Source organism: Melanerpes formicivorus, unplaced genomic scaffold, assembly GCF_026170545.1.
Source record: "Melanerpes formicivorus ecotype bairdi unplaced genomic scaffold, bMelFor1.0.p_v2 SCAF_208, whole genome shotgun sequence".
NCBI classification, from domain to species: domain Eukaryota; kingdom Metazoa; phylum Chordata; class Aves; order Piciformes; family Picidae; genus Melanerpes; species Melanerpes formicivorus.
Genome location: NW_027142560.1, coordinates 77,798 through 105,288, shown reverse-complemented (window position 1 = coordinate 105,288; position 27,491 = coordinate 77,798). Strand labels below are relative to the sequence as shown.

Genomic DNA, 27,491 nt, shown 5'->3' with positions numbered 1-27,491 from the left:
AAGGGCATCCTGGCCTGCATCAGGAACAGTGTGGCCAGCAGGAGCAGGGAGGTCATTGTGCCCTGTGCTCAGCACTGGTTAGGCCACACCTTGAGTCCTGTGTCCAGCTCTGGGCTCCTCAGGTTAGGAAGGAGGTTGAGCTGCTGGAAGGTGTCCAGAGAAGGGCAACAAAGCTGGGGAGGGGTCTGGGGCACAGCCCTGTGAGGAGAGGCTGAGGGAGCTGGGGTTGCTTAGCCTGGAGAAGAGGAGGCTCAGGGGAGACCTCATTGCTCTCCACAGCTCCCTGCAGGGAGGCTGCAGCCAGGGTGGTTTGTCATTCCAGCATCCTCTCAGGGGCTGAGCTCTTCTTGTTTCACTGACTGGGTATCCCCAGCAGCTGCATGAGGATGACCTAAATGTCTGTGCTTTAGGTCCTGGCTCCCGGCTCTAGGCTCTAGCACCAGGCCTGAGCTGTCAGCTGTGAGCCCACCCCTAGGCCCCAGCTTTGGGCCCAGCTCTAGGCCGTGGTTCCCAGCTGTGAGCATCACTTTAGTCCCTGGCTCTGCGCCCACCTCCAGTCCCTGAATAAAGCCAATGAGCTCCAGCCAGGCTCCGCCTGCTCCTTCGGGGGGAGGGGACGGGGTGGGTGGGAACCGGGCTTTGGTCCCGCCCCTAGCCACGCCTCCTCGCTAAGCCCCGCCCACATGCGGCAGCCCTGCCCCTGCGGCAGCGCAGGTAAAGGAAACCCTGGAAGGGAGGGGGAGGAGGGGGGGAAGGGAAAAGACCCCTAAAAAGGTGAATTTACCCCAAAATTCCAGGGTGGACCCCCGGGAGGGAGGGAGGGGAGCCAAAACTCAACGAATTGGACCCAAAATGGGAGGTTGGAGGGAGATGAAGGGGGAAGCCCAAACTAAGGCTATTGAGGGTGGGGGAGGAGAGGGTTGGGGCTGGGGTCCCCTTAAAGGTGTGGGGGGAGGTCAACAACAGAGCTGATTGGCCTCAAAATGGCACTTTTGACCCCAAATATCACTTTATGGGCTCAAAGTGTCATTTTTTACCCCAAAATGTTACATTTTGGCCCCAGAAGTCTACCTTTTTAGCCCCAAAATGTCACTTTTTGGACCCAATTTCTCTCTTTTTGATCCCCAAAATGTCACTTTTCTGGCCCCCAAAGTGTTACTTTTGGCCCCAAAATGTCAATTTTTTAACCCAAAAGGTGATTTTTGGCCCCAAAAGTAATTTTTGGCCCCCTACATGCTCACTTTCTGCCCCAAAATGTCACTTTTGACCTCAAAATACCACTTTTTGAACCCAAAATGTCATTCTGACCCAAAAATCAAGCCCCTAAGTTCTCACTTTCTGCTCGAAACTGTCATTTTGAACCCCAAAATATCACTTTTTAACTAAAAAATGTCATTTTTGGGACCCAAAATGTCAACTTTGGCCCCCAGATCACATCTTCGGCCCCTAAATTCTCACTTTTTGCCCCCAGATGTCATTTTTTGACCCCAAATTTCACTTTTTTGCCCCAAAATATCACATTTTGGCTTAAAAATATCAAATTTTGAACCCAAAATAACTTTTTTAGCCACAAAATGTCCCATTTGGCCTCAAAATGTCACTTTCTGAACCCAAAATGTCATTTTGCCCCTAAAAGTCAATTCTTTGCCCCCTAGGTTTTCACTCTTTCATCCCAAAATGTCACTTTTTGGACCCTAAATTTCACTTTTTCAACCCAAATTGTCACTTTTTGAACCCCAAATGTCATTTTTACCCCCAAATGTTACTGTTTACCCCCAAATTTGCCCCCAAAATGCCATTTTTTGCCCCCAAATCCTTTTTCACCCCAAAACGTCCTTTTTTAACCCAAATTCTCTTTTTTGACCCCAAACTGTCATTTTTTGCCCCAAATTCTCCCTTTTGCCCTAAATCCTCCTTTCCTGCCCCAAATTCTCCTTTCTTGCCCCAAATTCTGCCTTTTCAGCCCCAAATGGCCTTTCTTGCCCCAAATTCTCCTTTTTCACCCCAAATCTCCTTCCCCTCTTCTTCCCCGCTGCCTACCCAAGGCGGCCATGTCTGGGCCGGAGCCCTCCGAGACCACCCCGGAGCCTCCCTCCCCCTCCACCACCTCTCGGCCCCTCCCTTCCGACTCCAGCGCTCAGACCACGCCCACCAGCCCCGCGCCCTGCTCCGGATTGGCTGCCTTCCCTACCAGCCCCTCCCACCTCGAGGCGGGGCTGGGTACCGGGCCACGCCCCCTGGCTCTCTTTGAGGTGAGGCCACGCCCCCCCGCTCCCTCCTCTACTCCCTTGGTCCAAGACTTTCCCTAGCCCCTCCCTTCCCCACCCCTATTGGTCAAACCTCCCTCTGTGACCGCCCCCACTGCTTGGCCCCGCCTCCCAATTGGCTTCCATTGCCCAAAGCCCTTTCTGGCCGCAGCTCTTTCCCGCTCATTCTACCCCCAAATTCCCCCCAGAATGAGCCAAATTCACCCAAATTCCCCCAAACCCCTCCTTAGCATCCCTAAAACTCTCCAATTGCACCCAAACGACCCCAAAATCCTCCGATTTCACCCCCAAAAGCCCCCAAATGCCCCAAATTTTACCCAATCCCCTTCAGTCCTCCCTCTGCAATGCCCCCCAAACCCCCACATTCCACCCAAAATGACCCCAAATCCTGCCAATCCACCCCGCAATGACCCAAAGCCTCCAATTCTGCCCAAACTGACCCCAAAATCCTCCCAATTTCACCTGAAAAAGCCCCCAAATTCCCCTATTTTTCCCCACTCCCAATCCCCTTCATTCCCTTCCCCCAAGCCCCCGAATTCCACCCCAAATGACCCTGAATTCCCCCAATTTCACCCCAAAACCCTCCCCAGGGCCCCTCCCAGCCCCCACACTCCTCAAATCCCCTCTCCCAAAGCCCCCAAATCCTCCAATTTCACCCCAAAAAGGCCTCCCCTGAGGTCTTCCCCTCCCCCCCCCCCCCCCGAGGCTCCAGCTCCTCCCTGACCTCCCCCCTCCCCCCCAATCTCCCCTCTCGCGAGGGTCGCATGACCCCCACCACACACCTACTTGGCTCCGCCCCCCTCAGGAGGAATTGTCCAATCAGCAGCCTCGGGTCCCGGCTTTGCTCCGCCCCATGGCTCCCTACAGCGCCCTGGGGGAGGGAGAGAGCGAAGGAGAGGAGACCTCGGTACTGGGAGGGGACTGGGAGGGGACTGGGGAGAGGCTGGGAGGGGACTGGGAGTGAACAGGATCCAAAGTGGGAGGGGCCTGAGGACCCATACTGGTATGACTGGGTCCATACTGGTCCATACTGGTCCATACTGGGAGTTCTAGGGGACAACACTGGGTCCATACTGGTCCATACTGGGTCAGTAGTAGCCCATACTGGTCCATACTGGTCCATACTGGGACCATACTGGTCCATACTGGTCCATACTGGTCCATACTGGGAGTTCTAGGGGACAACACTGGGTCCATACTGGGAGTTCTAGGGGACAACACTGGGTCCATACTGGTCCATACTGGGTCAGTAGTAGCCCATACTGGTCCATACTGGTCCATACTGGGACCATACTGGTCCATACTGGTCCATACTGGTCCATACATCAGGTTGGACTCGATGATCCTCGAGGTCCTTTCCAACCTAAGTGATACTGTGATACTGTGATACTGGTCCATACTGGTCCATACTGGGAGTTCTAGGGGACAACACTGGGTCCATACTGGCCCATACTGGTCCATACTGGTCCATACTGGTCCATACTGGGAGTTCTAGGGGACAACACTGGGTCCATACTGGTCCATACTGGTCCATACTGGGAGTTCTAGGGGACAACACTGGGTTCATACTGGGTCCATACTGGTCCACACTGGTCCATACTGGGAGTTCTAGGGGACAACACTGGGTCCATCCTGGTCCATACTGGTCCATACTGGGAGTTCTAGGGGACAACACTGGGTTCATCCTGGTCCATACTGGTCCATACTGGGAGTTCTAGGGGACAACACTGGGTCCATACTGGTCCATACTGGTCCATACTGGGAGTTCTAGGGGACAACACTGGGTCCATACTGGTCCATACTGGTCCATACTGGGAGTTCTAGGGGACAACACTGGGTCCATCCTGGTCCATACTGGTCCATACTGGTCCATACTGGTCCATACTGGGAGTTCTAGGGGACAACACTGGGTCCATACTGGTCCATACTGGTCCATACTGGGAGTTCTAAGGGACAACACTGGGTCCATCCTGGTCCATACTGGTCCATACTGGTCCATACTGGTCCATACTGGGAGTTCTAGGGGACAACACTGGGTTCATCCTGGTCCATACTGGTCCATACTGGGAGTTCTAGGGGACAACACTGGGTTCATCCTGGTCCATACTGGTCCATACTGGGTCCATACTGGGAGTTCTAGGGGACAACACTGGGTCCATACTGGTCCACACTGGGTCCATACTGGTCCATACTGGTCCATACTGGGAGTTCTAGGGGACAATACTGGGTCCATACTGGTCCATACTGGTCCATACTGGTCCATACTGGGAGTTCTAGGGGACAGCACTGGGTCCATACTGGTCCATACTGGTCCATACTGGGTCCATACTGGGAGTTCTAGGGGACAACACTGGGTCCATACTGGTCCATACTGGTCCATACTGGGAGTTCTAGGGTACAACACTGGGTTCATACTGGTCCATACTGGTCCATACTGGTCCATACTGGGAGTTCTAGGGGACAACACTGGGTCCATACTGGTCCATACTGGTCCATACTGGGAGTTCTAGGGGACAACACTGGGTCCATCCTGGTCCATACTGGTCCATACTGGTCCATACTGGGAGTTCTAGGGGACAACACTGGGTCCATACTGGTCCATACTGGTCCATACTGGGAGTTCTAAGGGACAACACTGGGTCCATCCTGGTCCATACTGGTCCATACTGGGAGTTCTAGGGGACAACACTGGGTTCATCCTGGTCCATACTGGTCCATACTGGGAGTTCTAGGGGACAACACTGGGTTCATCCTGGTCCATACTGGTCCATACTGGGTCCATACTGGGATTTCTAGGGGACAACACTGGGTCCATACTGGTCCACACTGGGTCCATACTGGTCCATACTGGTCCATACTGGGAGTTCTAGGGGACAATACTGGGTCCATACTGGTCCATACTGGTCCATACTGGTCCATACTGGGAGTTCTAGGGGACAACACTGGGTCCATACTGGTCCATACTGGGTCCATACTGGGTCCATACTGGGAGTTCTAGGGGACAACACTGGGTCCATACTGGTCCATACTGGTCCATACTGGGAGTTCTAGGGTACAACACTGGGTTCATACTGGTCCATACTGGTCCATACTGGTCCATACTGGGAGTTCTAGGGGACAACACTGGGTCCATACTGGTCCATACTGGTCCATACTGGGAGTTCTAGGGGACAACACTGGGTCCATCCTGGTCCATACTGGTCCATACTGGTCCATACTGGGAGTTCTAGGGGACAACACTGGGTCCATACTGGTCCATACTGGTCCATACTGGGAGTTCTAAGGGACAACACTGGGTCCATCCTGGTCCATACTGGTCCATACTGGTCCATACTGGTCCATACTGGGAGTTCTAGGGGACAACACTGGGTTCATCCTGGTCCATACTGGTCCATACTGGGAGTTCTAGGGGACAACACTGGGTTCATCCTGGTCCATACTGGTCCATACTGGGTCCATACTGGGATTTCTAGGGGACAACACTGGGTCCATACTGGTCCACACTGGGTCCATACTGGTCCATACTGGTCCATACTGGGAGTTCTAGGGGACAATACTGGGTCCATACTGGTCCATACTGGTCCATACTGGTCCATACTGGGAGTTCTAGGGGACAGCACTGGGTCCATACTGGTCCATACTGGTCCATACTGGGTCCATACTGGGAGTTCTAGGGGACAACACTGGGTCCATACTGGTCCATACTGGTTCATACTGGGAGTTCTAGGGGACAACACTGGGTCCATACTGGTCCATACTGGTCCATACTGGTTCATACTGGGAGTTCTAGGGGACAACACTGGGTCCATACTGGTCCATACTGGTCCATACTGGGTCCATACTGGGAGTTCTAGGGGACAACACTGGGTCCATACTGGTCCATACTGGTCCATACTGGGAGTTCTAAGGGACAACACTGGGTCCATCCTGGTCCATACTGGTCCATACTGGTCCATACTGGTCCATACTGGGAGTTCTAGGGGACAACACTGGGTCCATACTGGTCCATACTGGTCCATACTGGTCCATACTGGGAGTTCTAGGGGACAACACTGGGTCCATACTGGTCCATACTGGGTCCATACTGGGTCCATACTGGTCCACACTGGGTCCATACTGGGTCCATACTGGGAGTTCTAGGGGACAACACTGGGTTCATACTGGTCCATACTGGTCCATACTGGGAGTTCTAGGGGACAACACTGGGTCCATACTGGTCCATACTGGTCCATACTGGGAGTTCTAGGGGACAACACTGGGTCCATCCCGGTCCATCCCGGTCCTGACTGGTGGTTCCCTGCCCCGGGGCAGGGCCGTTCCCTGGGGGCACCACTGGGGGTCGCTGCTCCCTCCCTGCAGGCTCCCCTGGGGCTGCTCCTGGCCCTGCGACTGCCCTGGGTGGTCGGCGCCGGGGGAGTGCTGCTGGCAGCCAGCATCGGGGCCCTGCTGGGAGCCTGCGTGAGTCTGCTGGGAGCACTGGGAGCTACTGGGAGCTACTGGGAGCTACTGGGAGCACTGGGAGCTACTGGGAGCTACTGGGAGCTACTGGGAGCTACTGGGAGCCAAACTGGGAGCTACTGGGAGCACTGGGAGCTACTGGGAGCTACTGGGAGCTACTGGGAGCCATACTGGGAGCCATACTGGGAGCACTGGGAGCTACTGGGAGCACTGGGAGCTACTGGGAGCCAAACTGGGAGCACTGGGAGCCATACTGGGAGCACTGGGAGCCATACTGGGAGCTACTGGGAGCCAAACTGGGAGCTACTGGGAGCCATACTGGGAGCACTGGGAGCCATACTGGGAGCTACTGGGAGCCAAACTGGGAGCTACTGGGAGCCATACTGGGGGCACTGGGAGCCATACTGGGAGCTACTGGGAGCCATACTGGGAGCTACTGGGAGCCAAACTGGGAGCACTGGGAGCCATACTGGGAGCTACTGGGAGCCATACTGGGAGCACTGGGAGCCATACTGGGAGCTACTGGGAGCCAAACTGGGAGCTACTGGGAGCCATACTGGGAGCACTGGGAGCCATACTGGGAGCTACTGGGAGCCAAACTGGGAGCACTGGGAACCAAACTGGGAGCTACTGGGAGCCATACTGGGAGCACTGGGAGCCATACTGGGAGCTACTGGGAGCCATACTGGGAGCTACTGGGAGCCATACTGGGAGCACTGGGAGCCATACTGGGAGCACTGGGAGCCATACTGGGAGCTACTGGGAGCCAAACTGGGAGCTACTGGGAGCCATACTGGGAGCACTGGGAGCCATACTGGGAGCTACTGGGAGACATACTGGGAGCTACTGGGAGCCATACTGGGAGCACTGGGAGCCAAACTGGGAGCACTGGGAGCCAAACTGGGAGCTACTGGGAGCCATACTGGGAGCACTGGGAGCCATACTGGGAGCTACTGGGAGCCATACTGGGAGCTACTGGGAGCCATACTGGGAGCACTGGGAGCCATACTGGGAGCACTGGGAGCCATACTGGGAGCTACTGGGAGCCATACTGGGAGCACTGGGAGCCATACTGGGAGCACTGGGAGCCAAACTGGGAGCACTGGGAGCCAAACTGGGAGCTACTGGGAGCCATACTGGGAGCACTGGGAGCCATACTGGGAGCACTGGGAGCGAAACTGGGAGCTACTGGGAGCCATACTGGGAGCACTGGGAGCCATACTGGGAGCACTGGGAGCAAAACTGGGAGCTACTGGGAGCCATACTGGGAGCACTGGGAGCCATACTGGGAGCACTGGGAGCCATACTGGGAGCTACTGGGAGCCATACTAGGAGCACTGGGAGCCATACTGGGAGCACTGGGAGCCATACTGGGAGCACTGGGAGCCATACTGGGAGCTACTGGGAGCCATACTAGGAGCACTGGGAGCCATACTGGGAGCACTGGGAGCCATACTGGGAGCACTGGGAGCCATACTGGGAGCTACTGGGAGCCACACTGGGAGCACTGGGAGCCAAACTGGGAGCACTGGGAGCCATACTGGGAGCTACTGGGAGCCATACTGGGAGCACTGGGAGCCACACTGGGAGCTACTGGGAGCCATACTGGGAGCTACTGGGAGCCACACTGGGAGCACTGGGAGCCATACTGGGAGCACTGGGAGCCATACTGGGAGCTACTGGGAGCCATACTGGGAGCACTGGGAGCCAAACTGGGAGCTACTGGGAGCCATACTGGGAGCACTGGGAGCCATACTGGGAGCACTGGGAGCCAAACTGGGAGCTACTGAGAACCATACTGGGAGCACTGGGAGCCATACTGGGAGCTACTGGGAGCCAAACTGGGAGCTACTGGGAGCCATACTGGGAGCACTGGGAGCCATACTGGGAGCTACTGGGAGCCAAACTGGGAGCTACTGGGAGCCAAACTGGGAGCACTGGGAGCGAAACTGGGAGCTACTGGGAGCCATACTGGGAGCTACTGGGAGCCAAACTGGGAGCACTGGGAGCCATACTGGGAGCTACTGGGAGCCATACTGGGAGCTACTGGGAGCCATACTGGGAGCTACTGGGAGCCATACTGGGAGCACTGGGAGCCATACTGGGAGCACTGGGAGCCATACTGGGAGCTACTGGGAGCCATACTGGGAGCACTGGGAGCCATACTGGGAGCTACTGGGAGCCATACTGGGAACACTGGGAGCCATACTGGGAGCTACTGGGAGCCAAACTGGGAGCTACTGGGAGCCATACTGGGAGCTACTGGGAGCCATACTGGGAGCACTGGGAGCCAAACTGGGAGCTACTGGGAGCCATACTGGGAGCTACTGGGAGCCATACTGGGAGCACTGGGAGCCAAACTGGGAGCTACTGGGAGCCATACTGGGAGCTACTGGGAGCCATACTGGGAGCACTGGGAGCCATACTGGGAGCTACTGGGAGCCATACTGGGAGCACTGGGAGCCATACTGGGAGCTACTGGGAGCCAAACTGGGAGCTACTGGGAGCCATACTGGGAGCTACTGGGAGCTACTGGGAGCACTGGGAGCCATACTGGGAGCTACTGGGAGCCATACTGGGAGCTACTGGGAGCCATACTGGGAGCACTGGGAGCCAAACTGGGAGCACTGGGAGCCATACTGGGAGCACTGGGAGCCAAACTGGGAGCTACTAGGAGCCAAACTGGGAGCTACTGGGAGCCATACTGGGAGCTACTGGGAGCCATACTGGGAGCACTGGGAGCGAAACTGGGAGCTACTGGGAGCCATACTGGGAGCACTGGGAGCCATACTGGGAGCACTGGGAGCCAAACTGGGAGCTACTGGGAGCCATACTGGGAGCTACTTGCAGCCATACTGGGAGCTACTGGGAGCCACACTGGGAGCACTGGGAGCCATACTGGGAGCACTGGGAGCCATACTGGGAGCACTGGGAGCCATACTGGGAGCTACTGGGAGCCATACTGGGAGCTACTGGGAGCCATACTGGGAGCACTGGGAGCCATACTGGGAGCACTGGGAGCCATACTGGGAGCTACTGGGAGCCATACTGGGAGCACTGGGAGCCATACTGGGAGCACTGGGAGCCAAACTGGGAGCACTGGGAGCCAAACTGGGAGCTACTGGGAGCCATACTGGGAGCACTGGGAGCCATACTGGGAGCACTGGGAGCGAAACTGGGAGCTACTGGGAGCCAAACTGGGAGCTACTGGGAGCCATACTGGGAGCTACTGGGAGCCATACTGGGGGCACTGGGAGCCATACTGGGAGCTACTGGGAGCCATACTGGGAGCACTGGGAGCCATACTGGGAGCTACTGGGAGCCAAACTGGGAGCACTGGGAGCCATACTGGGAGCTACTGGGAGCCATACTGGGAGCTACTGGGAGCCATACTGGGAGCACTGGGAGCCAAACTGGGAGCACTGGGAGCCATACTGGGAGCTACTGGGAGCCATACTGGGAGCACTGGGAGCCATACTGGGAGCACTGGGAGCCAAACTGGGAGCACTGGGAGCCATACTGGGAGCACTGGGAGCCAAACTGGGAGCACTGGGAGCCATACTGGGAGCACTGGGAGCCATACTGGGAGCTACTGGGAGCCATACTAGGAGCACTGGGAGCCATACTGGGAGCACTGGGAGCCATACTGGGAGCACTGGGAGCCATACTGGGAGCTACTGGGAGCCACACTGGGAGCACTGGGAGCCATACTGGGAGCTACTGGGAGCCATACTGGGAGCACTGGGAGCCACACTGGGAGCTACTGGGAGCCATACTGGGAGCACTGGGAGCCATACTGGGAGCTACTGGGAGCCATACTGGGAGCACTGGGAGCCACACTGGGAGCTACTGGGAGCCATACTGGGAGCTACTGGGAGCCATACTGGGAGCTACTGGGAGCCAAACTGGGAGCACTGGGAGCCATACTGGGAGCACTGGGAGCCAAACTGGGAGCACTGGGAGCCATACTGGGAGCTACTGGGAGCCAAACTGGGAGCTACTGGGAGCCATACTGGGAGCACTGGGAGCCATACTGGGAGCTACTGGGAGCCAAACTGGGAGCTACTGGGAGCCAAACTGGGAGCACTGGGAGCCATACTGGGAGCTACTGGGAGCCATACTGGGAGCTACTGGGAGCCAAACTGGGAGCTACTGGGAGCCATACTGGGAGCTACTGGGAGCCAAACTGGGAGCACTGGGAGCGAAACTGGGAGCTACTGGGAGCCATACTGGGAGCTACTGGGAGCCAAACTGGGAGCACTGGGAGCCATACTGGGAGCTACTGGGAGCCATACTGGGAGCTACTGGGAGCCATACTGGGAGCTACTGGGAGCCATACTGGGAGCACTGGGAGCCATACTGGGAGCTACTGGGAGCCATACTGGGAGCACTGGGAGCCATACTGGGAGCACTGGGAGCCATACTGGGAGCTCTGGGAGCCATACTGGGAGCTACTGGGAGCCATACTGGGAGCACTGGGAGCCATACTGGGAGCTACTGGGAGCCATACTGGGTACTACTGGGAGCCATACTGGGAGCACTGGGAGCCATACTGGGAGCACTGGGAGCCATACTGGGAGCTACTGGGAGCCAAACTGGGAGCTACTGGGAACCATACTGGGAGCTACTGGGAGCCATACTGGGAGCACTGGGAGCCATACTGGGAGCTACTGGGAGCCATACTGGGAGCACTGGGAGCCATACTGGGAGCTACTGGGAGCCAAACTGGGAGCTACTGGGAGCCATACTGGGAGCACTGGGAGCCAAACTGGGAGCTACTGGGAGCCATACTGGGAGCTACTGGGAGCCATACTGGGAGCACTGGGAGCCATACTGGGAGCTACTGGGAGCCATACTGGGAGCTCTGGGAGCCATACTGGGAGCTACTGGGAGCCATACTGGGAGCACTGGGAGCCATACTGGGAGCTACTGGGAGCCATACTGGGTACTACTGGGAGCCATACTGGGAGCACTGGGAGCCATACTGGGAGCACTGGGAGCCATACTGGGAGCTACTGGGAGCCAAACTGGGAGCTACTGGGAACCATACTGGGAGCTACTGGGAGCCATACTGGGAGCACTGGGAGCCATACTGGGAGCTACTGGGAGCCATACTGGGAGCACTGGGAGCCATACTGGGAGCTACTGGGAGCCAAACTGGGAGCACTGGGAGCCATACTGGGAGCTACTGGGAGCCATACTGGGAGCTACTGGGAGCCATACTGGGAGCACTGGGAGCCATACTGGGAGCACTGGGAGCCATACTGGGAGCTACTGGGAGCCATACTGGGAGCACTGGGAGCCATACTGGGAGCACTGGGAGCCATACTGGGAGCTACTGGGAGCCATACTGGGAGCTCTGGGAGCCATACTGGGAGCTACTGGGAGCCATACTGGGAGCACTGGGAGCCATACTGGGAGCTACTGGGAGCCATACTGGGTACTACTGGGAGCCATACTGGGAGCACTGGGAGCCATACTGGGAGCACTGGGAGCCATACTGGGAGCTACTGGGAGCCATACTGGGAGCTACTGGGAGCCATACTGGGAGCTACTGGGAGCCATACTGGGAGCACTGGGAGCCATACTGGGAGCTACTGGGAGCCAAACTGGGAGCACTGGGAGCCATACTGGGAGCTACTGGGAGCCAAACTGGGAGCACTGGGAGCCAAACTGGGAGCTACTGGGAGCCATACTGGGAGCACTGGGAACCATACTGGGAGCACTGGGAGCCATACTGGGAGCTACTGGGAACCAAACTGGGAGCTACTGGGAGCCATGCTGGGAGCACTGGGAGCCATACTGGGAGCTACTGGGAGCCATACTGGGAGCACTGGGAGCCATACTGGGAGCTACTGGGAACCAAACTGGGAGCTACTGGGAGCCATACTGGGAGCACTGGGAGCCATACTGGGAGCTACTGGGAGCCATACTGGGAGCTCTGGGAGCCATACTGGGAGCTACTGGGAGCCATACTGGGAGCACTGGGAACCATACTGGGAGCACTGGGAGCCATACTGGGAGCTACTGGGAACCAAACTGGGAGCTACTGGGAGCCATACTGGGAGCACTGGGAGCCATACTGGGAGCTACTGGGAGCCATACTGGGAGCTCTGGGAGCCATACTGGGAGCTACTGGGAGCCATACTGGGAGCACTGGGAGCCATACTGGGAGCTACTGGGAGCCATACTGGGAGCTACTGGGAGCCATACTGGGAGCACTGGGAGCCATACTGGGAGCTACTGGGAGCCATACTGGGAGCTACTGGGAGCCATACTGGGAGCACTGGGAGCCATACTGGGAGCTACTGGGAGCCATACTGGGAGCACTGGGAGCCATACTGGGAGCTACTGGGAGCCAAACTGGGAGCTACTGGGAGCCATACTGGGAGCACTGGGAGCCATGCTGGGAGCTACTGGGAGCCATACTGGGAGCACTGGGAGCCATGCTGGGAGCTACTGGGAGCCATACTGGGAGCTACTGGGAGCCAAACTGGGAGCACTGGGATCCAAACTGGGAGCTACTGGGAGCCATACTGGGAGCACTGGGAGCCATACTGGGAGCACTGGGATCCAAACTGGGAGCTACTGGGAGCCATACTGGAAGCACTGGGAGCCATACTGGGAGCTACTGGGAGCCAAACTGGGAGCACTGGGAGCCAAACTGGGAGCTACTGGGAGCCATACTGGGAGCTACTGGGAGCCAAACTGGGAGCACTGGGAGCCATACTGGGAGCTACTGGGAGCCATACTGGGAGCACTGGGAGCCATACTGGGAGCTACTGGGAGCCAAACTGGGAGCTACTGGGAGCCATACTGGGAGCTACTGGGAGCCATACTGGGAGCACTGGGAGCCATACTGGGAGCTACTGGGAGCCATACTGGGAGCTCTGGGAGCCATACTGGGAGCTACTGGGAGCCATACTGGGAGCACTGGGAGCCAAACTGGGAGCTACTGGGAGCCATACTGGGAGCTACTGGGAGCCATACTGGGAGCACTGGGAGCCATACTGGGAGCTACTGGGAGCCAAACTGGGAGCACTGGGAGCCAAACTGGGAGCTACTGGGAGCCATACTGGGAGCTACTGGGAGCCAAACTGGGAGCACTGGGAGCCATACTGGGAGCACTGGGAGCCATACTGGGAGCTACTGGGAGCCATACTGGGAGCTACTGGGAGCCTCTCCTGCTGCTCCCTGCAGGCTCTGCTGACCTCAGCCTCCCTCAGTGCTGTGGCCAGCAATGGCCCCGCCCCTGGTGAGTGATTGGCTGAGACAGGAAGGGGGAGGGCAGGTGGGGGTGGGGCTTCCAGCTCCAGGCCTGGCCTCCCCCCTCTCCCTTTTTACCCCCTGAACCACCCACCCCCTCCCGCGCTGATGTCACGGCAGGGGGCGGAGCCTTGGGGCTGATTGGCGCCGGGCTGGGCCCCGAGGTGGGCGGGGCCGTGGGTGTGGCCTCCTTTCTCGGCTCCTCCTTTGCCGCTGCTGCTGCTGCCCTGGGAGCTGCTGAGCTGCTATTGGTGGGTTTGGGTTTGGGGGTGGGATTAAAGGGATTGGGAGAGGAGTTGGAGGGAATTGGGAGGGGACTGGGAGGGGCTGTGAGGGTATTGGGAGGGGACTGGGAGGACTGGGATGGGATTGGAAGGGATTGGGAGGGACTGGGAGGGAACTGGGAGGGACTGGGATGGGACTGGGAGGGACTGGGAGGGAACTGGGAGGGACTGGGAGGGCATTGGGAGGGAAGTGGGAGGGACTGGGAGGGGATTGGGACGGAACTGGGAAGGGACTGGGAGGGCATTGGGAGGGAAGTGGGAGGGACTGGGAGGGGATTGGGACGGAACTGGGAAGGGACTGGGATGGGATTGGAAGGGATTGGGAGGGACTGGGAGGGAACTGGGAGGGACTGGCAGAGGACTGGGACGGGATTGGGAGGGACTGGGAGGGGATTGGGAGGGAACTGGGAGGGACTGTGAGGGCATTGGGAGGGAAGTGGGAGGGACTGGGATGGGATTGGGAGAGGACTGGGAGGGAACTGGGAGGGACTGGGAGGGGATTGGGAGGGACAGGGAGGGGATTGGGAGGGGATTGGGAGGGACTGGGAGGGAACTGGAAGGGAACTGGGAGGGACTGGGAGAGGATTGGGAGGGGACTGGGAGGAGACTGGGAGGGGACTGGGAGGGGACTGGGAGGGGGTTGGGAGGGACTGGGAGGGATTGGGAGGGACTGGGAGGGGATTGGGAGGGAACTGGGAGGAGACTGGGAGGGGATTGGGAGAGGTTTGGGAGGGAACTGGGAGGGGATTGGGAGGGGATTGGGAGGGGCTGAGCAGTGGGCGGGGCCAGTCCCCCCCCCCGCTCCGCTCTCCCCTCCCTCTCCCCCTCCTCCCTCCCTCCCTCCAGGTCTATGTGGTCCCTGCCCCTCCCTTCCTGCCAGGCCGCGGGCAGGGGGCAGGGCTGAACGCGGGGCGTGGCTTTGGGGCGGGGCTCCTGGGGCTGCTGGTCCTGGGGGCGGGGCTTCCGGGAGCCGCCCGGATCTCCGCCCCCTTGGGCCCGGCCGGACTGCTGCTGGCTCTGCTGGGGCTGGGGCTGGGGGCGCTGAGCGCAGCCCTGCCGGGAGCGGCGCCCAGGCCGTGAGTCCCTGCGCCCCGCCTCTGCCCCGCCCCAGCCCGCTTCCCCCTGGCCCCGCAGCCACTTCCTCTTTCAGATCAACCGCTTCCGCTTGGTCGGGACCCCTCTGCTCCTGGCCCCGCTCTGCCTGCCGCTCTCACATCAGCCCACCTCCTGTTTGCCATACTGGGAGCTACTGGGAGCCAAACTGGGAGCACTGGGAGCCACACTGGGAGCTACTGGGAGCCAAACTGGGAGCACTGGGAGCCATACTGGGAGCCATACTGGGAGCAATGGGAGCCATACTGGGAGCCAAACTGGGAGCACTGGGAGCCATACTGGGAGCCATACTGGGAGCAATGGGAGCCAAACTGGGAGCACTGGGAGCCATACTGGGAGCCATACTGGGAATGCAAACTGGGAGCACTGGGAGCCATACTGGGAGCCAAACTGGGAGCACTGGGAGCCATACTGGGAGCCATACTGGGAGCACTGGGAGCCAAACTGGGAGCACTGGGAGCCATACTGGGAGCACTGGGATCCAAACTGGGAGCACTGGGAGCCATACTGGGAGCACTGGGAGCCACACTGGGAGCTACTGGGATCCAAACTGGGAGCTACTGGGAGCCACACTGGGAGCTACTGGGAGCCATACTGGGAGCACTGGGAGCCACACTGGGAGCTACTGGGAACCATACTGGGAGCACTGGGAGCCAAACTGGGAGCACTGGGAGCCACACTGGGAGCCATACTGGGAGCTACTGGGATCCAAACTGGGAGCTACTGGGAGCCAAACTGGGAGCTACTGGGAGCCAGCCTTACCCCCACCCCTGAGTTCCCACGAGCCACTTCCTCTTGGCCCCACGCTCGCTTCCATTGGGCCCATGCCCACTTCCTCTTGTCCAGGCAGCCACTTCCTGCCGCCTCACACCTGCTGTTAGTTTCACCTGACCCGCTTCCTCTTGGCCCCACAGCCGCTTCTGTCGTCAAATTCACCTCCTTCCAGGACCCACTTCCTTTAGGGCCACCCAGCCCCTTCCCGTCACCTGGCGCCAACGTCTGCTTTCCCATGACCTACTTCCCATTCACCACCACTCACTTCCTGTTTCACATCCTCCCGCTTCCAGCCAGCCGCTGCTCACTTCCTTTTGGCCCCCCAGTCACTTCTGGTCGCCTAACGCTCACTTCCGCTCCCAGGTGCCTCCACTTCTTGTTCCTGCACTCACTTCCAGTCGGCCCAGACCCACTTAGCAGTTCACTGACTCCTGCCTGGCCTCACCCTCTCCCCTCCCCTTCTCTCACTCCCAAATTCACTTCCGGGTATCCTAAGACCCACTTCCTACTCACTTCCCGTTCCTCAGCCCCGCCCCCCCCCTTCCGCCACATGCCCCTCCCAGCCCAACCTTGCTCACTTCCTGTCCCCTCTGACCCACTTCCAGTTGGCTTCCACCCACATCCAGTTGCATCCAGATCCGCTTCTGGCTCCCTCCCACATCCGGTTCTCCGCTCAGTGCTCCCAAGCCCCTCCCACTCCTTCCCAATCCTTCTCCCCTCCCCCTCCAGGCCCTGCATCCAATCTGGATCCAGCCCCTGCCCCTTAGCTCCGCCCCCCTCCAACGGCTCCTCCCCTGCTGCGCAGCGATTGGCTGGTAAGTTGGTCCTGCCAGGCTCTGATTGGATGAAGGCTCTGTGGGGGGAGAGGGGGAGAGGGGCGTAGCCTTACTCTTAGCCACACCCCTTCCCCCTCCCCCTGCAGAAAACCTTTGGCCACGCCCTCCGGATGACATCGACACCATGGGCGGAGCCTCCTTCGGGGTCCTCCTGGGGCTGAGCCTCCCCAGTGCTGGAGGTGAGGGGAGGGAGCGGGGGAGTGGCTTGGTGCCCCCAGGTGTGGGGCAGGGACCCACAGGGAGGGTCTGGGACCCACTGAAAGGCCTCGAAGTGGCTCTGTATAGGCTGCAGCCTGTACTGCTGGGGGCCTAGAGAGGAAGTGAGTGAGGCCTAGGCTGGAAGAGAGTGAGGCCTAGGCCAGACATGGTGTGGCCTAGGCCGGCAGTAGGCCTGTGTAGGGCTGACCCCCAGGTGTGGGGCAGGGCTGCTGTGGGGCTGCAGTCGCTGCCGGCAGCTCCGGGACCCTTCCAGCTCGGTTCCCATTGGGAGTTGCGGAGCCGCCCTGGGAACCACCCTGGGATGTATCCAGTCTGGAATGGGGAGGGACTGGGAGGGATTGGGTGGGAACTGGGAGGGACTGGGAGGGGATTAGGAGGGACTGAGAGGGGATTGGGAAGGGACTGGGAGGGACTGGGAGGGGAATGGGAGGGGCTGGGAGGGGCTGGGAGGGACTGGGAGGGGATTGGGAGGGACTGAGAGGGGATTGGGAAGGGACTGGGAGGGACTGGGAAGGGAATGGGAGGGACTGGGAGGGGATTGGGAGGGGATTGGGAGGGGCTGGGAGGGGACTGGGAGGGGATTGGGAGGGTCTGGGAGGGACTGGGAGGGGAATGGGAGGGGCTTGGGAGGGGCTGGAAGGGACTGGGAGGGGATTGGGAGGGACTGAGAGGGGATTGGGAGGGTCTGGGAGGGACTGGGAGGGGAATGGGAGGGGCTTGGGAGGGGCTGGGAGGGACTGGGAGGGGATTGGGAGGGACTGAGAGGGGATTGGGAAGGGACTGGGAGGAACTGGGAGGGGAATGGGAGGGACTGGGAGGGGATTGGGAGGGGCTGGGAGGGGACTGGGAGGGGATTGTGAGGGACTGGGAGGGGATTGGGAAGGACTGGGAGGGACTGGGAGGGGCTGGGGAGGGGATTGGGAGGGGCTGGGAGGGGCTGGGAGTGGATTGGGAGGGGATTGGGAGGGAGTGGGATTGGACTGGGAGGGGATTGGGAGGGACTGGGAGGGGAGTGGGAGGGACTGGAAGGGCTTGGGAGGGACTGGGAGGGACTGGGAGGGAACTGGGGGGAAACGGGAGCCGGTGTGGGAGTGGCCCTGGTGTGGGTGTGGCCTTGACATCACAGATGTGGGCGGGGCCCTGCTGCTGGGGGCAGGGCTGGAGCGGCACCAACTGAGGGACAGGTGAGCGACCACACCCTGCACAGCCTCAGCCAATCACTTCACGGCCAGTGGGATGGGCCCTGGACTGCCATTGGCCGGCACCCACCTCAGTTCTCTCCCTCCCTTCAGGTCTGGCCAATCCCTGCGCGGCCTGGCGGGGCTGGGGCAGGGGCCTTGGCTGCCATTGGCTGGAGCTCTGCTGTCGGCGGCCGGCACTGGGCTGGAGGCACTGCTGGGAGGGAGCCTCCTGCTGCGGGGCCTCTGCCGGGCCCGGGCCCTGCCCCTGCCCCCGGTGAGGACACAGAGCAGCCAGGGCGGACCCAGGGAGGGACGGGGGAGGAGCAAAAATGGCTCCAGAAAGACCCAAAAGAGCCCCAAAAAAGGACCAAAAGCCACAGAAATGGGCCCCAGAAATAGCCAAAATTAGAAGGACCAAATGGAGACCAAAAAAGACCAAACCCAGCCCAAAAGAACAGCAAAAATCATCAAAGCTCCCAAAAGCAGCCCAAAAATGAGGCCCAAGCCCCTCCCCCCCCGCCAGCTCTCTCCCCCCTTGCTGATCTCACCAGGCTTTGCCCCACCCCCTGGCGGCTCCCATTGGCTGTGCCAGGGGGGGGGAAGGGCTGGTGGCAGCCCTGGGGGTTGTGATTGGTTCCTGCTCTCCTCTCTAGGCGCTGGGGCGGGGCCGGCTACTGCCATTGGCTGCGACCGGGCTGGTGGCGGCGCTGGGTGTCCTGATTGGCTCCTTCGACCTGGTGGCTCCGGTGGTGTCTGAGTGAGGAAGGAGGGGGAGGGGAGGGATGGGGTCAGGAGGGGGAGAGAGGGAGGGGGAGGGGGAGGGGAGAGTGGGATTGGGAGGGAGGGAAGGAGAGAGGAGGGGAGGAGAGGAGAGAGAAGGGGAAGGGAGGGGAGGGGAGGGGAGGGAAGGGGAGGAGAGGGGAGGAGAGAGAAGGGGAAGGGAGGGGAGGGGAGAAGAGGGGAGGGGAGGGAAGGGGATGGGAGGGGAGGGGAGGGGAGGGGAAGGGAGGGGAGGGGAGGAGGGGGAGGGGAAGGGAGGGGAGGGGAGGAGAGGGGAGGGGAGGGGAGGGGAGGGGAGGGGAAGGGAGGGGAGGGAAGGAGATGGGATGGGAGGGGAGAGGGGGGGAGGAGAGAGAAGGGGAGGGGAGGGGAGGGGAAGGGAGGATAAGGGAGAGGAGAGGAGGAGAGGGGAGGGGAGGGGGAGAAAATTCCTGGGGAAAGAGTGGGAAATGGGAAAATTGTAAGAAAATGTTGGAATTTGAGGGGATTTGGGGAAAAGAGGATAAAAATGAGGGGAAAGTGAGGAAAGGGGAAAAATGAGGGAAAGGAGGAAAAAGTGAGGAAAACAGAGGGGGGGGGAAGGAGGAAATTTGGATCACTGGGGGGGGAAATTTGTGGAGATTTGGAGGAATTTGGGAAAATTTGGGAGAAGTGGAGGAAATTTGTGGGGAAAGTGGGAGGAAAAAGGGGGGGGAACTGGGGAAAATTTGGGGGAAATTGAGAAAATTTGTTGAAATAGAGGAAAATTTGGGGAAATTTGGGCAAACGTGAGGAAAAGTAGGGAAAAGTGGGAGAAAAATTGGGGAATTGGGGAAAATTGGGAAAGTTTGGGGGAAATTGGGAAAATTTGGAGGGGAATGGGACCAAAAGAAGTGGAAAATGGGGGGGAAAAGGCAGAAATTTGCCCTTGATTGGAGCGAAGCTGCCCCAGCCTGGGCCAACTGGTGCTAAACTGGGAGGGACTGGGAGGAGCTGGGGATGGGCATGGCCTGGTGGCAATGACGTCATCGATTACATCATCAGGTTCTGGCTGACCTCCTACCTGGGGCTGAACTTGGCCTGCGGCCTCCAGGGGCTGCTGCCCCCCCCCGGCTGGGCCCCCCAGTGCCGCTGCTACCACTGGTGAGGACTGGGAGCCAGACTGGGACCACACTGGGTCCATACTGGTCTATACTGGTCCATACTGGTTTATACTGGTCCGTTACTAATGCATACTGGTCCATACTGGTCTATAATAGTCCACACTGGGAGCCTTGCAGCCACACTAGGACACCTCTAGGCTCACACTAGCTCCATACTGGTCCATACTGGTCCATACTGGGAGCCTTGCAGCCACACTAGGACACCTCTAGGCTCACACTAGCTCCATACTGGTCCATACTGGGAGCCTTGCAGCCACACTAGGACACCTCTAGGCTCACACTAGCTCCATACTGGTCCATACTGGTCCAGACTGGGAGCCTTGCAGCCACACTAGGACACCTCTAGGCTCACACTAGCTCCATACTGGTCCATACTGGTCCATACTGGGAGCCTTGCAGCCACACTAGGACACCTCTAGGCTCACACTAGCTCCATACTGGTCCATACTGGTCCATACTGGTTTGTACTGGTGCAGGGCAGTGTCGCTGGCCGGGGCTGGGCTGTGCCTGGCCCTGATGTTGGTCACCTGCTGGTACGGAGCCCTCCTGGCCATGGCCATCGGAGCCACTGCGCACCAGTACGTCCAGTACCGGAGGTGAGGCCTACGGGGAGGCACTGGGAAGGGACTGGGAAGGGACTGGGAGGGGATTGGGAGGGACTGGGAAGGGATTGGGAGGGGATTGGGAAGGGACTGGGAGGGGATTGGGAGGGACTGGGAAGGGATTGGGAGGGGATTGGGAAGGGATTGGGAAGGGATTGGGAGGGGATTGGGAGGGGATTGGGAGGGGATTGGGAAGGGACTGGGAGGGGATTGGGAGGGACTGGGAAGGGATTGGGAAGGGATTGGGAGGGGATTGGGAGGGGGTTGGGAGGGACTGGGAAGGGACTGGGAGGAGACTGGGAGGCACTGGGCTGGACCCTGTCCCCTCCCCCTCCTTTTCTCCTCCCCCCGCCAGGGCCCGCAGCGCATGGGGGGAGGGGCTCCGAGGCCTCTCATTGGGCGCAGCCCAGGTGGCTCTGCTGCGATTGGAGGATGAGCAACCCCCAGCCGCCAGCTGGAGGTTGGAACTGGGAGGGGACTGGGAGGGACTGGGGGCATTGGGAGCCAGAGCTGGGCTCCTGTCAGCTCTTAAAGCGGCAACGCCACAGGTGGGGCCCACAGGAGCCCTCAAGGGGCAAAGGCAGAGCCCAGCAGCTCCCAGTGGGGCAGCAAGGGAGCAGCACCGGGAGGGGCTGGGGGAGCTGGGACCATACTGCCCCAAAGGGCTCCCTCTAGTGGCCCTTCGTGGTTCCTGCAGGGTCGCCCCCAGGGTCCCTTCCTGGTTCCTCCTCCTTTAAGTTCCCCCCAGGGTCCCTTGGTATCTCCTGGGTGGTTGCTGTGTGATTGCTCAGCCCAAGGAGGGCCTCCCAGGGTCCCACCGTGGCCCCAGGACCCCCTAAGGTTCCTCCATGGTCCCTTGACCCCCTTGAGGTCCCCCCGTGGTCCCTTGATGGTTGTTGTTGGTTCCATGACCCACATGAGGCACCCCCATGGTCCCTTGATGGTTGTTGTTGGTTCCATGACCCACATGAGGCACCCCCATGGTCCCTTGATGGTTGTTGTTGGTTCCATGACCCACATGAGGCACCCCCGTGGTCCCTTGATGGTTGTTGTTGGTTCCATGACCCACATGAGGCACCCCCATGGTCCCTTGATGGTTCCTGATGGTCACTTGGTGGTTCCTGATGGCTTCTGGTGGTCCCCAGGCCCCAGCTGCTGGTTCTGGTGGAGCTGGAAGAGGAACAGCAGAAGGTGGCCCAGCCTCAGCTGCTGGCCTTGGCCTCCCACCTGGGGGTTGGGCAGGGCCTGACCGTGGTGGCCTCCCTGGTGCCAGGGGAACTGCCCCAGGATCAGCCCCGGGCTGACCAGGCCAGGCAGGTGAGACGCTGGGAGGGACTGGGAGGTGATTGGGAGGGAGTGGGAGGGGACTGGGAGGGACTGGGAGGTGATTGGGAGGGACTGGGAGGGGACTGGGAGGGGCTGGGAGGGAGTGGGAGGGGACTGGGAGGGACTGGGGACCACCTCTGGTCCCCATGGCTCAGGCTCAGGTCCCTATGGTGCTCTGGGTGTCCCCATGGCGCCACCTGGTGGCCACTATCTGCAATTGCAGCTCCTTCCAGCAGCTCCACACAGCCCCTGGGGGCTCCCTATGGGCAGCCTCTCCAGCGCCCCCCCGTGTCCCTCCGCAGACGCTGCGCTCGGCGCTGGCCGCCTGCCGCTGCCGAGGCTTCGCCCAGGTGCTGGTGTGGCCTGGGCCGCTCTGGGCCGGGCTGGCTGCAATGGCTCAGGGCTGCGGCCTGGGGGCGCTGCGCCCCAACGCAGTGCTCCTGGGCTGGCCCCGGGGGTGGGCTGCGCACCCGGACCCCTCAGCCACCGCCAGGGGATTCGTGGGTGAGTGAGGGGAGGGAGACAGCCTGGGGGCACTGTGGGGACACCTTGGGGACACCCTGGGGACACCCTGGGGACACCTTGGAGACACCTTGGGGACACCCTGGGGACACCCTGGGGACACCGTGGAGACACCTTGGGGATACCCTGGGGACACCTTGGGGATACCCTGGGGACACCTTGGGGACACCCTGGGGACACACTGGGGACACCTTGGGGACACCCTGGGGGCACCTTGGGGATACCCTGGGGACACCTTGGGGATACCCTGGGGACACCTTGGAGACACCTTGGGGATACCCTGGGGATACCCTGGGGACACCTTGGGGACACCTTGGAGACACCTTGGGGACACCCTGGGGACACCTTGGGGACACCTTGGGGACACCTTGGGGATACCCTGGGGACACCTTGGGGACACCTTGGAGACACCTTGGGGACACCCTGGGGACACCTTGGGGACATCCCGGGAACACCTTGGAGACACCCTGGGGACACCTTGGGGACACCTTGGGGACACCCTGGGGACACCTTGGGGACACCCTGGGGGCACCCTGGGGACACCTTGGAGACACCCTGGGGACACCTTGGGGACACCTTGGGGACACCCTGGGGACACCTTGGGGACACCCTGGGGACACTTTGGGGACATCCTGGGGACACCTTCTTGGCACTTTGGGGACACCTTGGGGAATGTTTGGGGACTCCTTGGGGACACTTTGTGGCCATGTTGGGGACACCCTGGGGACACTTTCTGGGCACCTTGGGGGACCGCTCAGTGCCAGTGACGCCCCCCAGGTACTGTCCCCAACCCTTGTTCCCTAAGCCCCTCCTTCCCCCCCCTCCTGTCCCCTCCCCCTCTTGTTCCTTCCCCTCTCTCCCCTTGTCCCCTCTCCCTCTTGTCCCTTCCCCCCTCCTTCTCCCCTTCCACCCTCTTGTCCCCTCCCCCCTTCCTCCTTGCCCTTTCCCCTCTCCCTCCTTCCCTCCCCCTCCCTCCTTCCCCCTTCTTATCTCTTCCTCCACTCCTTGTTGCTTCCCCCTCCTCTTGTCCCCTCTCACCCCATCTCTGCTCTCCTTCTCTGCTCTCCTCCCCCTCCCTCTTGTCTCTTCCCCCCCCTTTATCTGCTCCCCATTGTCCCCTCCCTCCCCCCTCCCCCTTCCCTCCTCTCCCCTCCCTTTCTCCTTCTCCTCTCCCCTTCTCCTTCCCTCCCTTTCCCCCTCTCCCCATTCTTCCCTCCTCTCCTTCCCTTCCCCCTCCACTCCCTTCCCCCCCTTTGCCCTCCCTCCCTCCCCCTCCCCCAGAGCTGCTGCGGGTGGCTGGCTCTGGGGGTCGCTCTCTGCTGGTGGCCAAAGGGACCCCCGGGGATCCCCTCCCTGGGCTTCCTCCCTTCGGGGACCCTTCCCTCGGGGACCCCCCACCGGGGGCCGCCCCTGGCAGCGGGGCCGGGGCTGAGCCCAGCCTGGACGTGTGGTGGGTGGTCGGCGATGGGAGGCTGCTGACGCTGCTGCCCAGGCTGCTGCGCCGCCACCCGGTGAGAGCTGGAACTGCACACAGGGGAGGTGGGAACGGGAGGGGAGCAGGAAGGGGGGAACCAGTATGGACCAGTAAAGGCACTGGGAGGGGGGGAAAAGGGGGATGGTGAGGGGGAAAGTGGGGACTGGGAAGGGGGAAATGGGGACTGGGAGGGGGCAGTGGTGAGCGCTGGACGCTGTTGCCATCACCTGGTGAGCGCCGGAACTGCACCCAGCAAGGCCCAGGATGGGTGGGGCAGGGGGAGGGAGGCACCAATATGGCACAGTACGGTCCAGGTTGGCCCAAACTGGGGGAGTGGGCACCTGGGGGTCCCTCTGGGGGTCCCATGGGTGTCCCCCTTGGTGCCCCCTAGGCCTGGAGGGGCTGCCCCCTGCGGCTCTTCACCGTGGCCCTGCTGGAGGACAACAGCGAGCGGATGCGGCGGATGCTGGCAGCTGTGGCCCGCAGGAGGGGGCTGGGGGAGGCCCAGACACAGGTGGTGGAGCTGGTGAGGAGCCCCCAGACCCCTATAGATGCCTATGGACACCTACAGACCCTATAGAACCCAATGGATACCTACAGACCTCTATAGACCCCTATGGACCCCTACAGAATCATATGGACCCCTACAAACCCCTATAGACCCCTAAAGAACACTATAGACCCCTACAGACCTCTAGAGGACCCTGCAGACCCCTCCAGACCCCTCCAGCCCCTATAGCGCCCCCTGTGTCCTCCATATGTCTCAGCATGACGGAGCTGTCTCAGCCTACACAGCCGAGAGGACCTTGATGGTGGAGCAGAGAGCAGCCATGGCCCAGGCCCTGCGCCAGGTGAGCGACCTGTGGGGGCTATAGGGGATCCGTAGGGGGCTGTAGGGGAGGTGGGGGGGATATAGGGTCTGGAGGGGTCTGTATGTGGGGCTGCAAGGGGGCTGGAAAGGGCTAGAGGGGGATGTGGGAGGCTGGAGGGGTCTATGTGTGGTGCTATAGGACACCTATTGGGGGTCCATAGGGGTCTGTAGGGGTCCATAGGGGCTTTAGGAGCTCTATAGGGGTCTGTAGGGGTCCCTAGGGGTCTGCAGGGGTCTATAGGGGCTCTAGGAGCTCTATAGGGGTCTGTAGGGGTCCATAGGGGTCTGCAGGGGTCTATAGGGGCTCTAGGAGCTCTATAGGGGTCTGTAGGGGTCTATAGGGGCTCTAGGAGCTCTATAGGGGTCTGCAGGGGTCTATAGGGGCTCTAGGAGCTCTATAGGGGTCTGTAGGGGTCCCTAGGGGTCTGCAGGGGTCTATAGGGGCTCTAGGAGTTCTATAGGGGTCTGTAGGGGTCCGTAGGGGTCTATAGGGGCTCTAGGAGCTCTATAGGTGTCTGTAGGGGTCTATAGGGGCCCACAGGGGTCTATAGGGATCTGTAGGGATCTATAAGGGTCTATAGGGCCCCCTTGGCACCCCCCAATGATTTCTCAGGGAGGGCTCCGCCCCTCGGAGGCTGAGGAGGCCCTGGGAGCATGGACTCAGCGTGGCCCTGACCCGTGAGTGAACTGGGAGGGACGGGGAGGGGCTGGGATGGACTGGGAAGGACTGGGAGAGATGGGGAGGGCATTGGGAGTGGATTGGGAAGGGACTGGGAGGGGACTGGTCCATACTGGGAGGCACTGGGTGGTCACTGGTTTGTACTGGTCCATAATGGGAGGCACTGGGTGGCCACTGGTTTGTACTGGTCCATACTGGGAGGCACTGGGTGGCCACTGGTTTGTACTGGTCCATACTGGGAGGCACTGGGTGGTCACTGGTTTGTACTGGTCCATACTGGGAGGCACTGGGTGGTCACTGGTTTGTACTGGTCCGTACTGGGAGGCACTGGGTGACAGTGTGGGGGTCTGACTCCGGTGCACACCGGTCTGTGCCGGTGCCGGCAGGGGGAACGTGCGGCGCATGCACGCGGCGGAGCGACTCAACGAGGTGATTGGCCGCTGCTCGGGCGGGGCCCGGCTGGTGCTGCTCGACCTGCCTCCCCCGCCCCCGCCCCGCCCCGACCGGCCGGTGGATACCTGTACCTGGAAGTGGGGCAGGAAGTGGGTGAAGGGGGGGTGAGAAGGGTGGAACTGGGCTCCGTGTGTCTGAGTTGGGATGAAATGGGCGGAAAAGGGACCAGAAGAGGGCAGGAAGTGGGTGGAAAAGGGGGGAAGGGGTGGAACTGGGCTGAATTTGGATGAAGGGGGAAGGAAGTGGGCAGGAAGTTGGCTGGATGTGGGTGAAAGGGGGGGGAAGGGGAAGGGGTGGAACTTGCCTGAGTTTGGATTAAATGGGTGGAAGTGGGAAGGAAGTGGGTAGAAGATGGCAAAGGGGTGGAACTGGGCTGAATGGGTCTGAATTAGGGTTAAAGGGGTGGAAGTGGGCAGGAAGTGGGTGGGAGGCAAAAGGAAGAGGGGAGGAAGGGGGTGAAACTGGTCTGAACTGGGATTTAATGGATGGAACTGGGGAGGGACTGGGAGGGGATTGGGAGGGGACTGGGAGAGGCTGAGAGGCAACTGGGAGCTACTGGTGGAGGCCTTGACCTGGGTCCAGATCTGGAGTTCCTGGAGGTGCTGACTGAGGGCCTGGGCCCAGTGCTGCTGGTGAGGGACGGCTCCTGAGGCACCAGTATGGACCAGTACAGACCACTATGGACCAGAATGCATCACTGTGGACCAGTATGGACTAGTATGGATCACTATGGTCCAGCATGGACCAGTATAAACCAATACAGACCAGTATAAACCAACACAGACCAGTATAAACCACTACGTCTGACTATGTACCGCTATGGACCAGTATGGCTCCAGGACAGCCCCAGGCCTGGCTCTCACTGCTCCCAGTATGGCTCCCAGTGCTCCCAGTGTGGCTCCCAGTGCTGGGCTGGGCGGGACTGGGGTCGGTGCACCTGTGTGTGAGACATGGGCTGGGCAGTCCGCAGCCACGAGGCAAGCAGAGCCCTGCTCAGCGCAGCTCCCATGTCCTGCCAGGGACTCGGCCGGGGGAGGGAGGAGCAGTTGGGGAGTGGTTGGGAAGAATGGACATCAGGAAACGGGGCAGGGGTCCACAGGCAACACGGGAGCAAGAGGGTGCCCAGGGACAGCCCCCGGCCACGCCTCTGGGCTTGCAGTTAGCATCTGGAGGCACGGTCCTGATAGCTGGGACGAGGATAAGGCAGCAAGGATGAACTTCTGTGTGGAGGAAGGGGCGAGAGG

General features: G+C 60.4%; 2 protein-coding genes across 2 annotated transcripts; both read left to right on the top strand.

Moving 5' to 3' along the window:
- The first annotated feature begins 697 nt into the window (after positions 1-697).
- On the top strand, positions 698-13,935 carry LOC137457902 (solute carrier family 12 member 7-like). Its single transcript, XM_068169654.1, has 5 exons — positions 698-714; positions 2,046-2,252; positions 3,073-3,174; positions 6,579-6,725; positions 13,894-13,935. The coding sequence occupies exons 2-5, from the start codon at positions 2,052-2,054 to the stop codon at positions 13,933-13,935; spliced, it is 492 nt and encodes a 163-aa protein (XP_068025755.1). The 5' UTR covers positions 698-714; positions 2,046-2,051.
- A 1,293-nt stretch (positions 13,936-15,228) lies between these two features.
- On the top strand, positions 15,229-27,042 carry LOC137457896 (solute carrier family 12 member 4-like). The gene is made up of 18 exons (XM_068169649.1): positions 15,229-15,351; positions 16,892-16,977; positions 17,085-17,177; positions 17,422-17,520; positions 18,344-18,401; positions 18,510-18,672; positions 19,052-19,155; positions 20,202-20,300; positions 20,797-20,916; positions 21,278-21,382; positions 22,068-22,239; positions 22,551-22,752; positions 24,052-24,281; positions 24,636-24,770; positions 25,012-25,095; positions 25,729-25,793; positions 26,181-26,314; positions 26,830-27,042. The coding sequence occupies exons 3-18, from the start codon at positions 17,123-17,125 to the stop codon at positions 26,895-26,897; spliced, it is 1,893 nt and encodes a 630-aa protein (XP_068025750.1). The 5' UTR covers positions 15,229-15,351; positions 16,892-16,977; positions 17,085-17,122; the 3' UTR covers positions 26,898-27,042.
- The last annotated feature ends 449 nt before the right edge of the window (positions 27,043-27,491 follow it).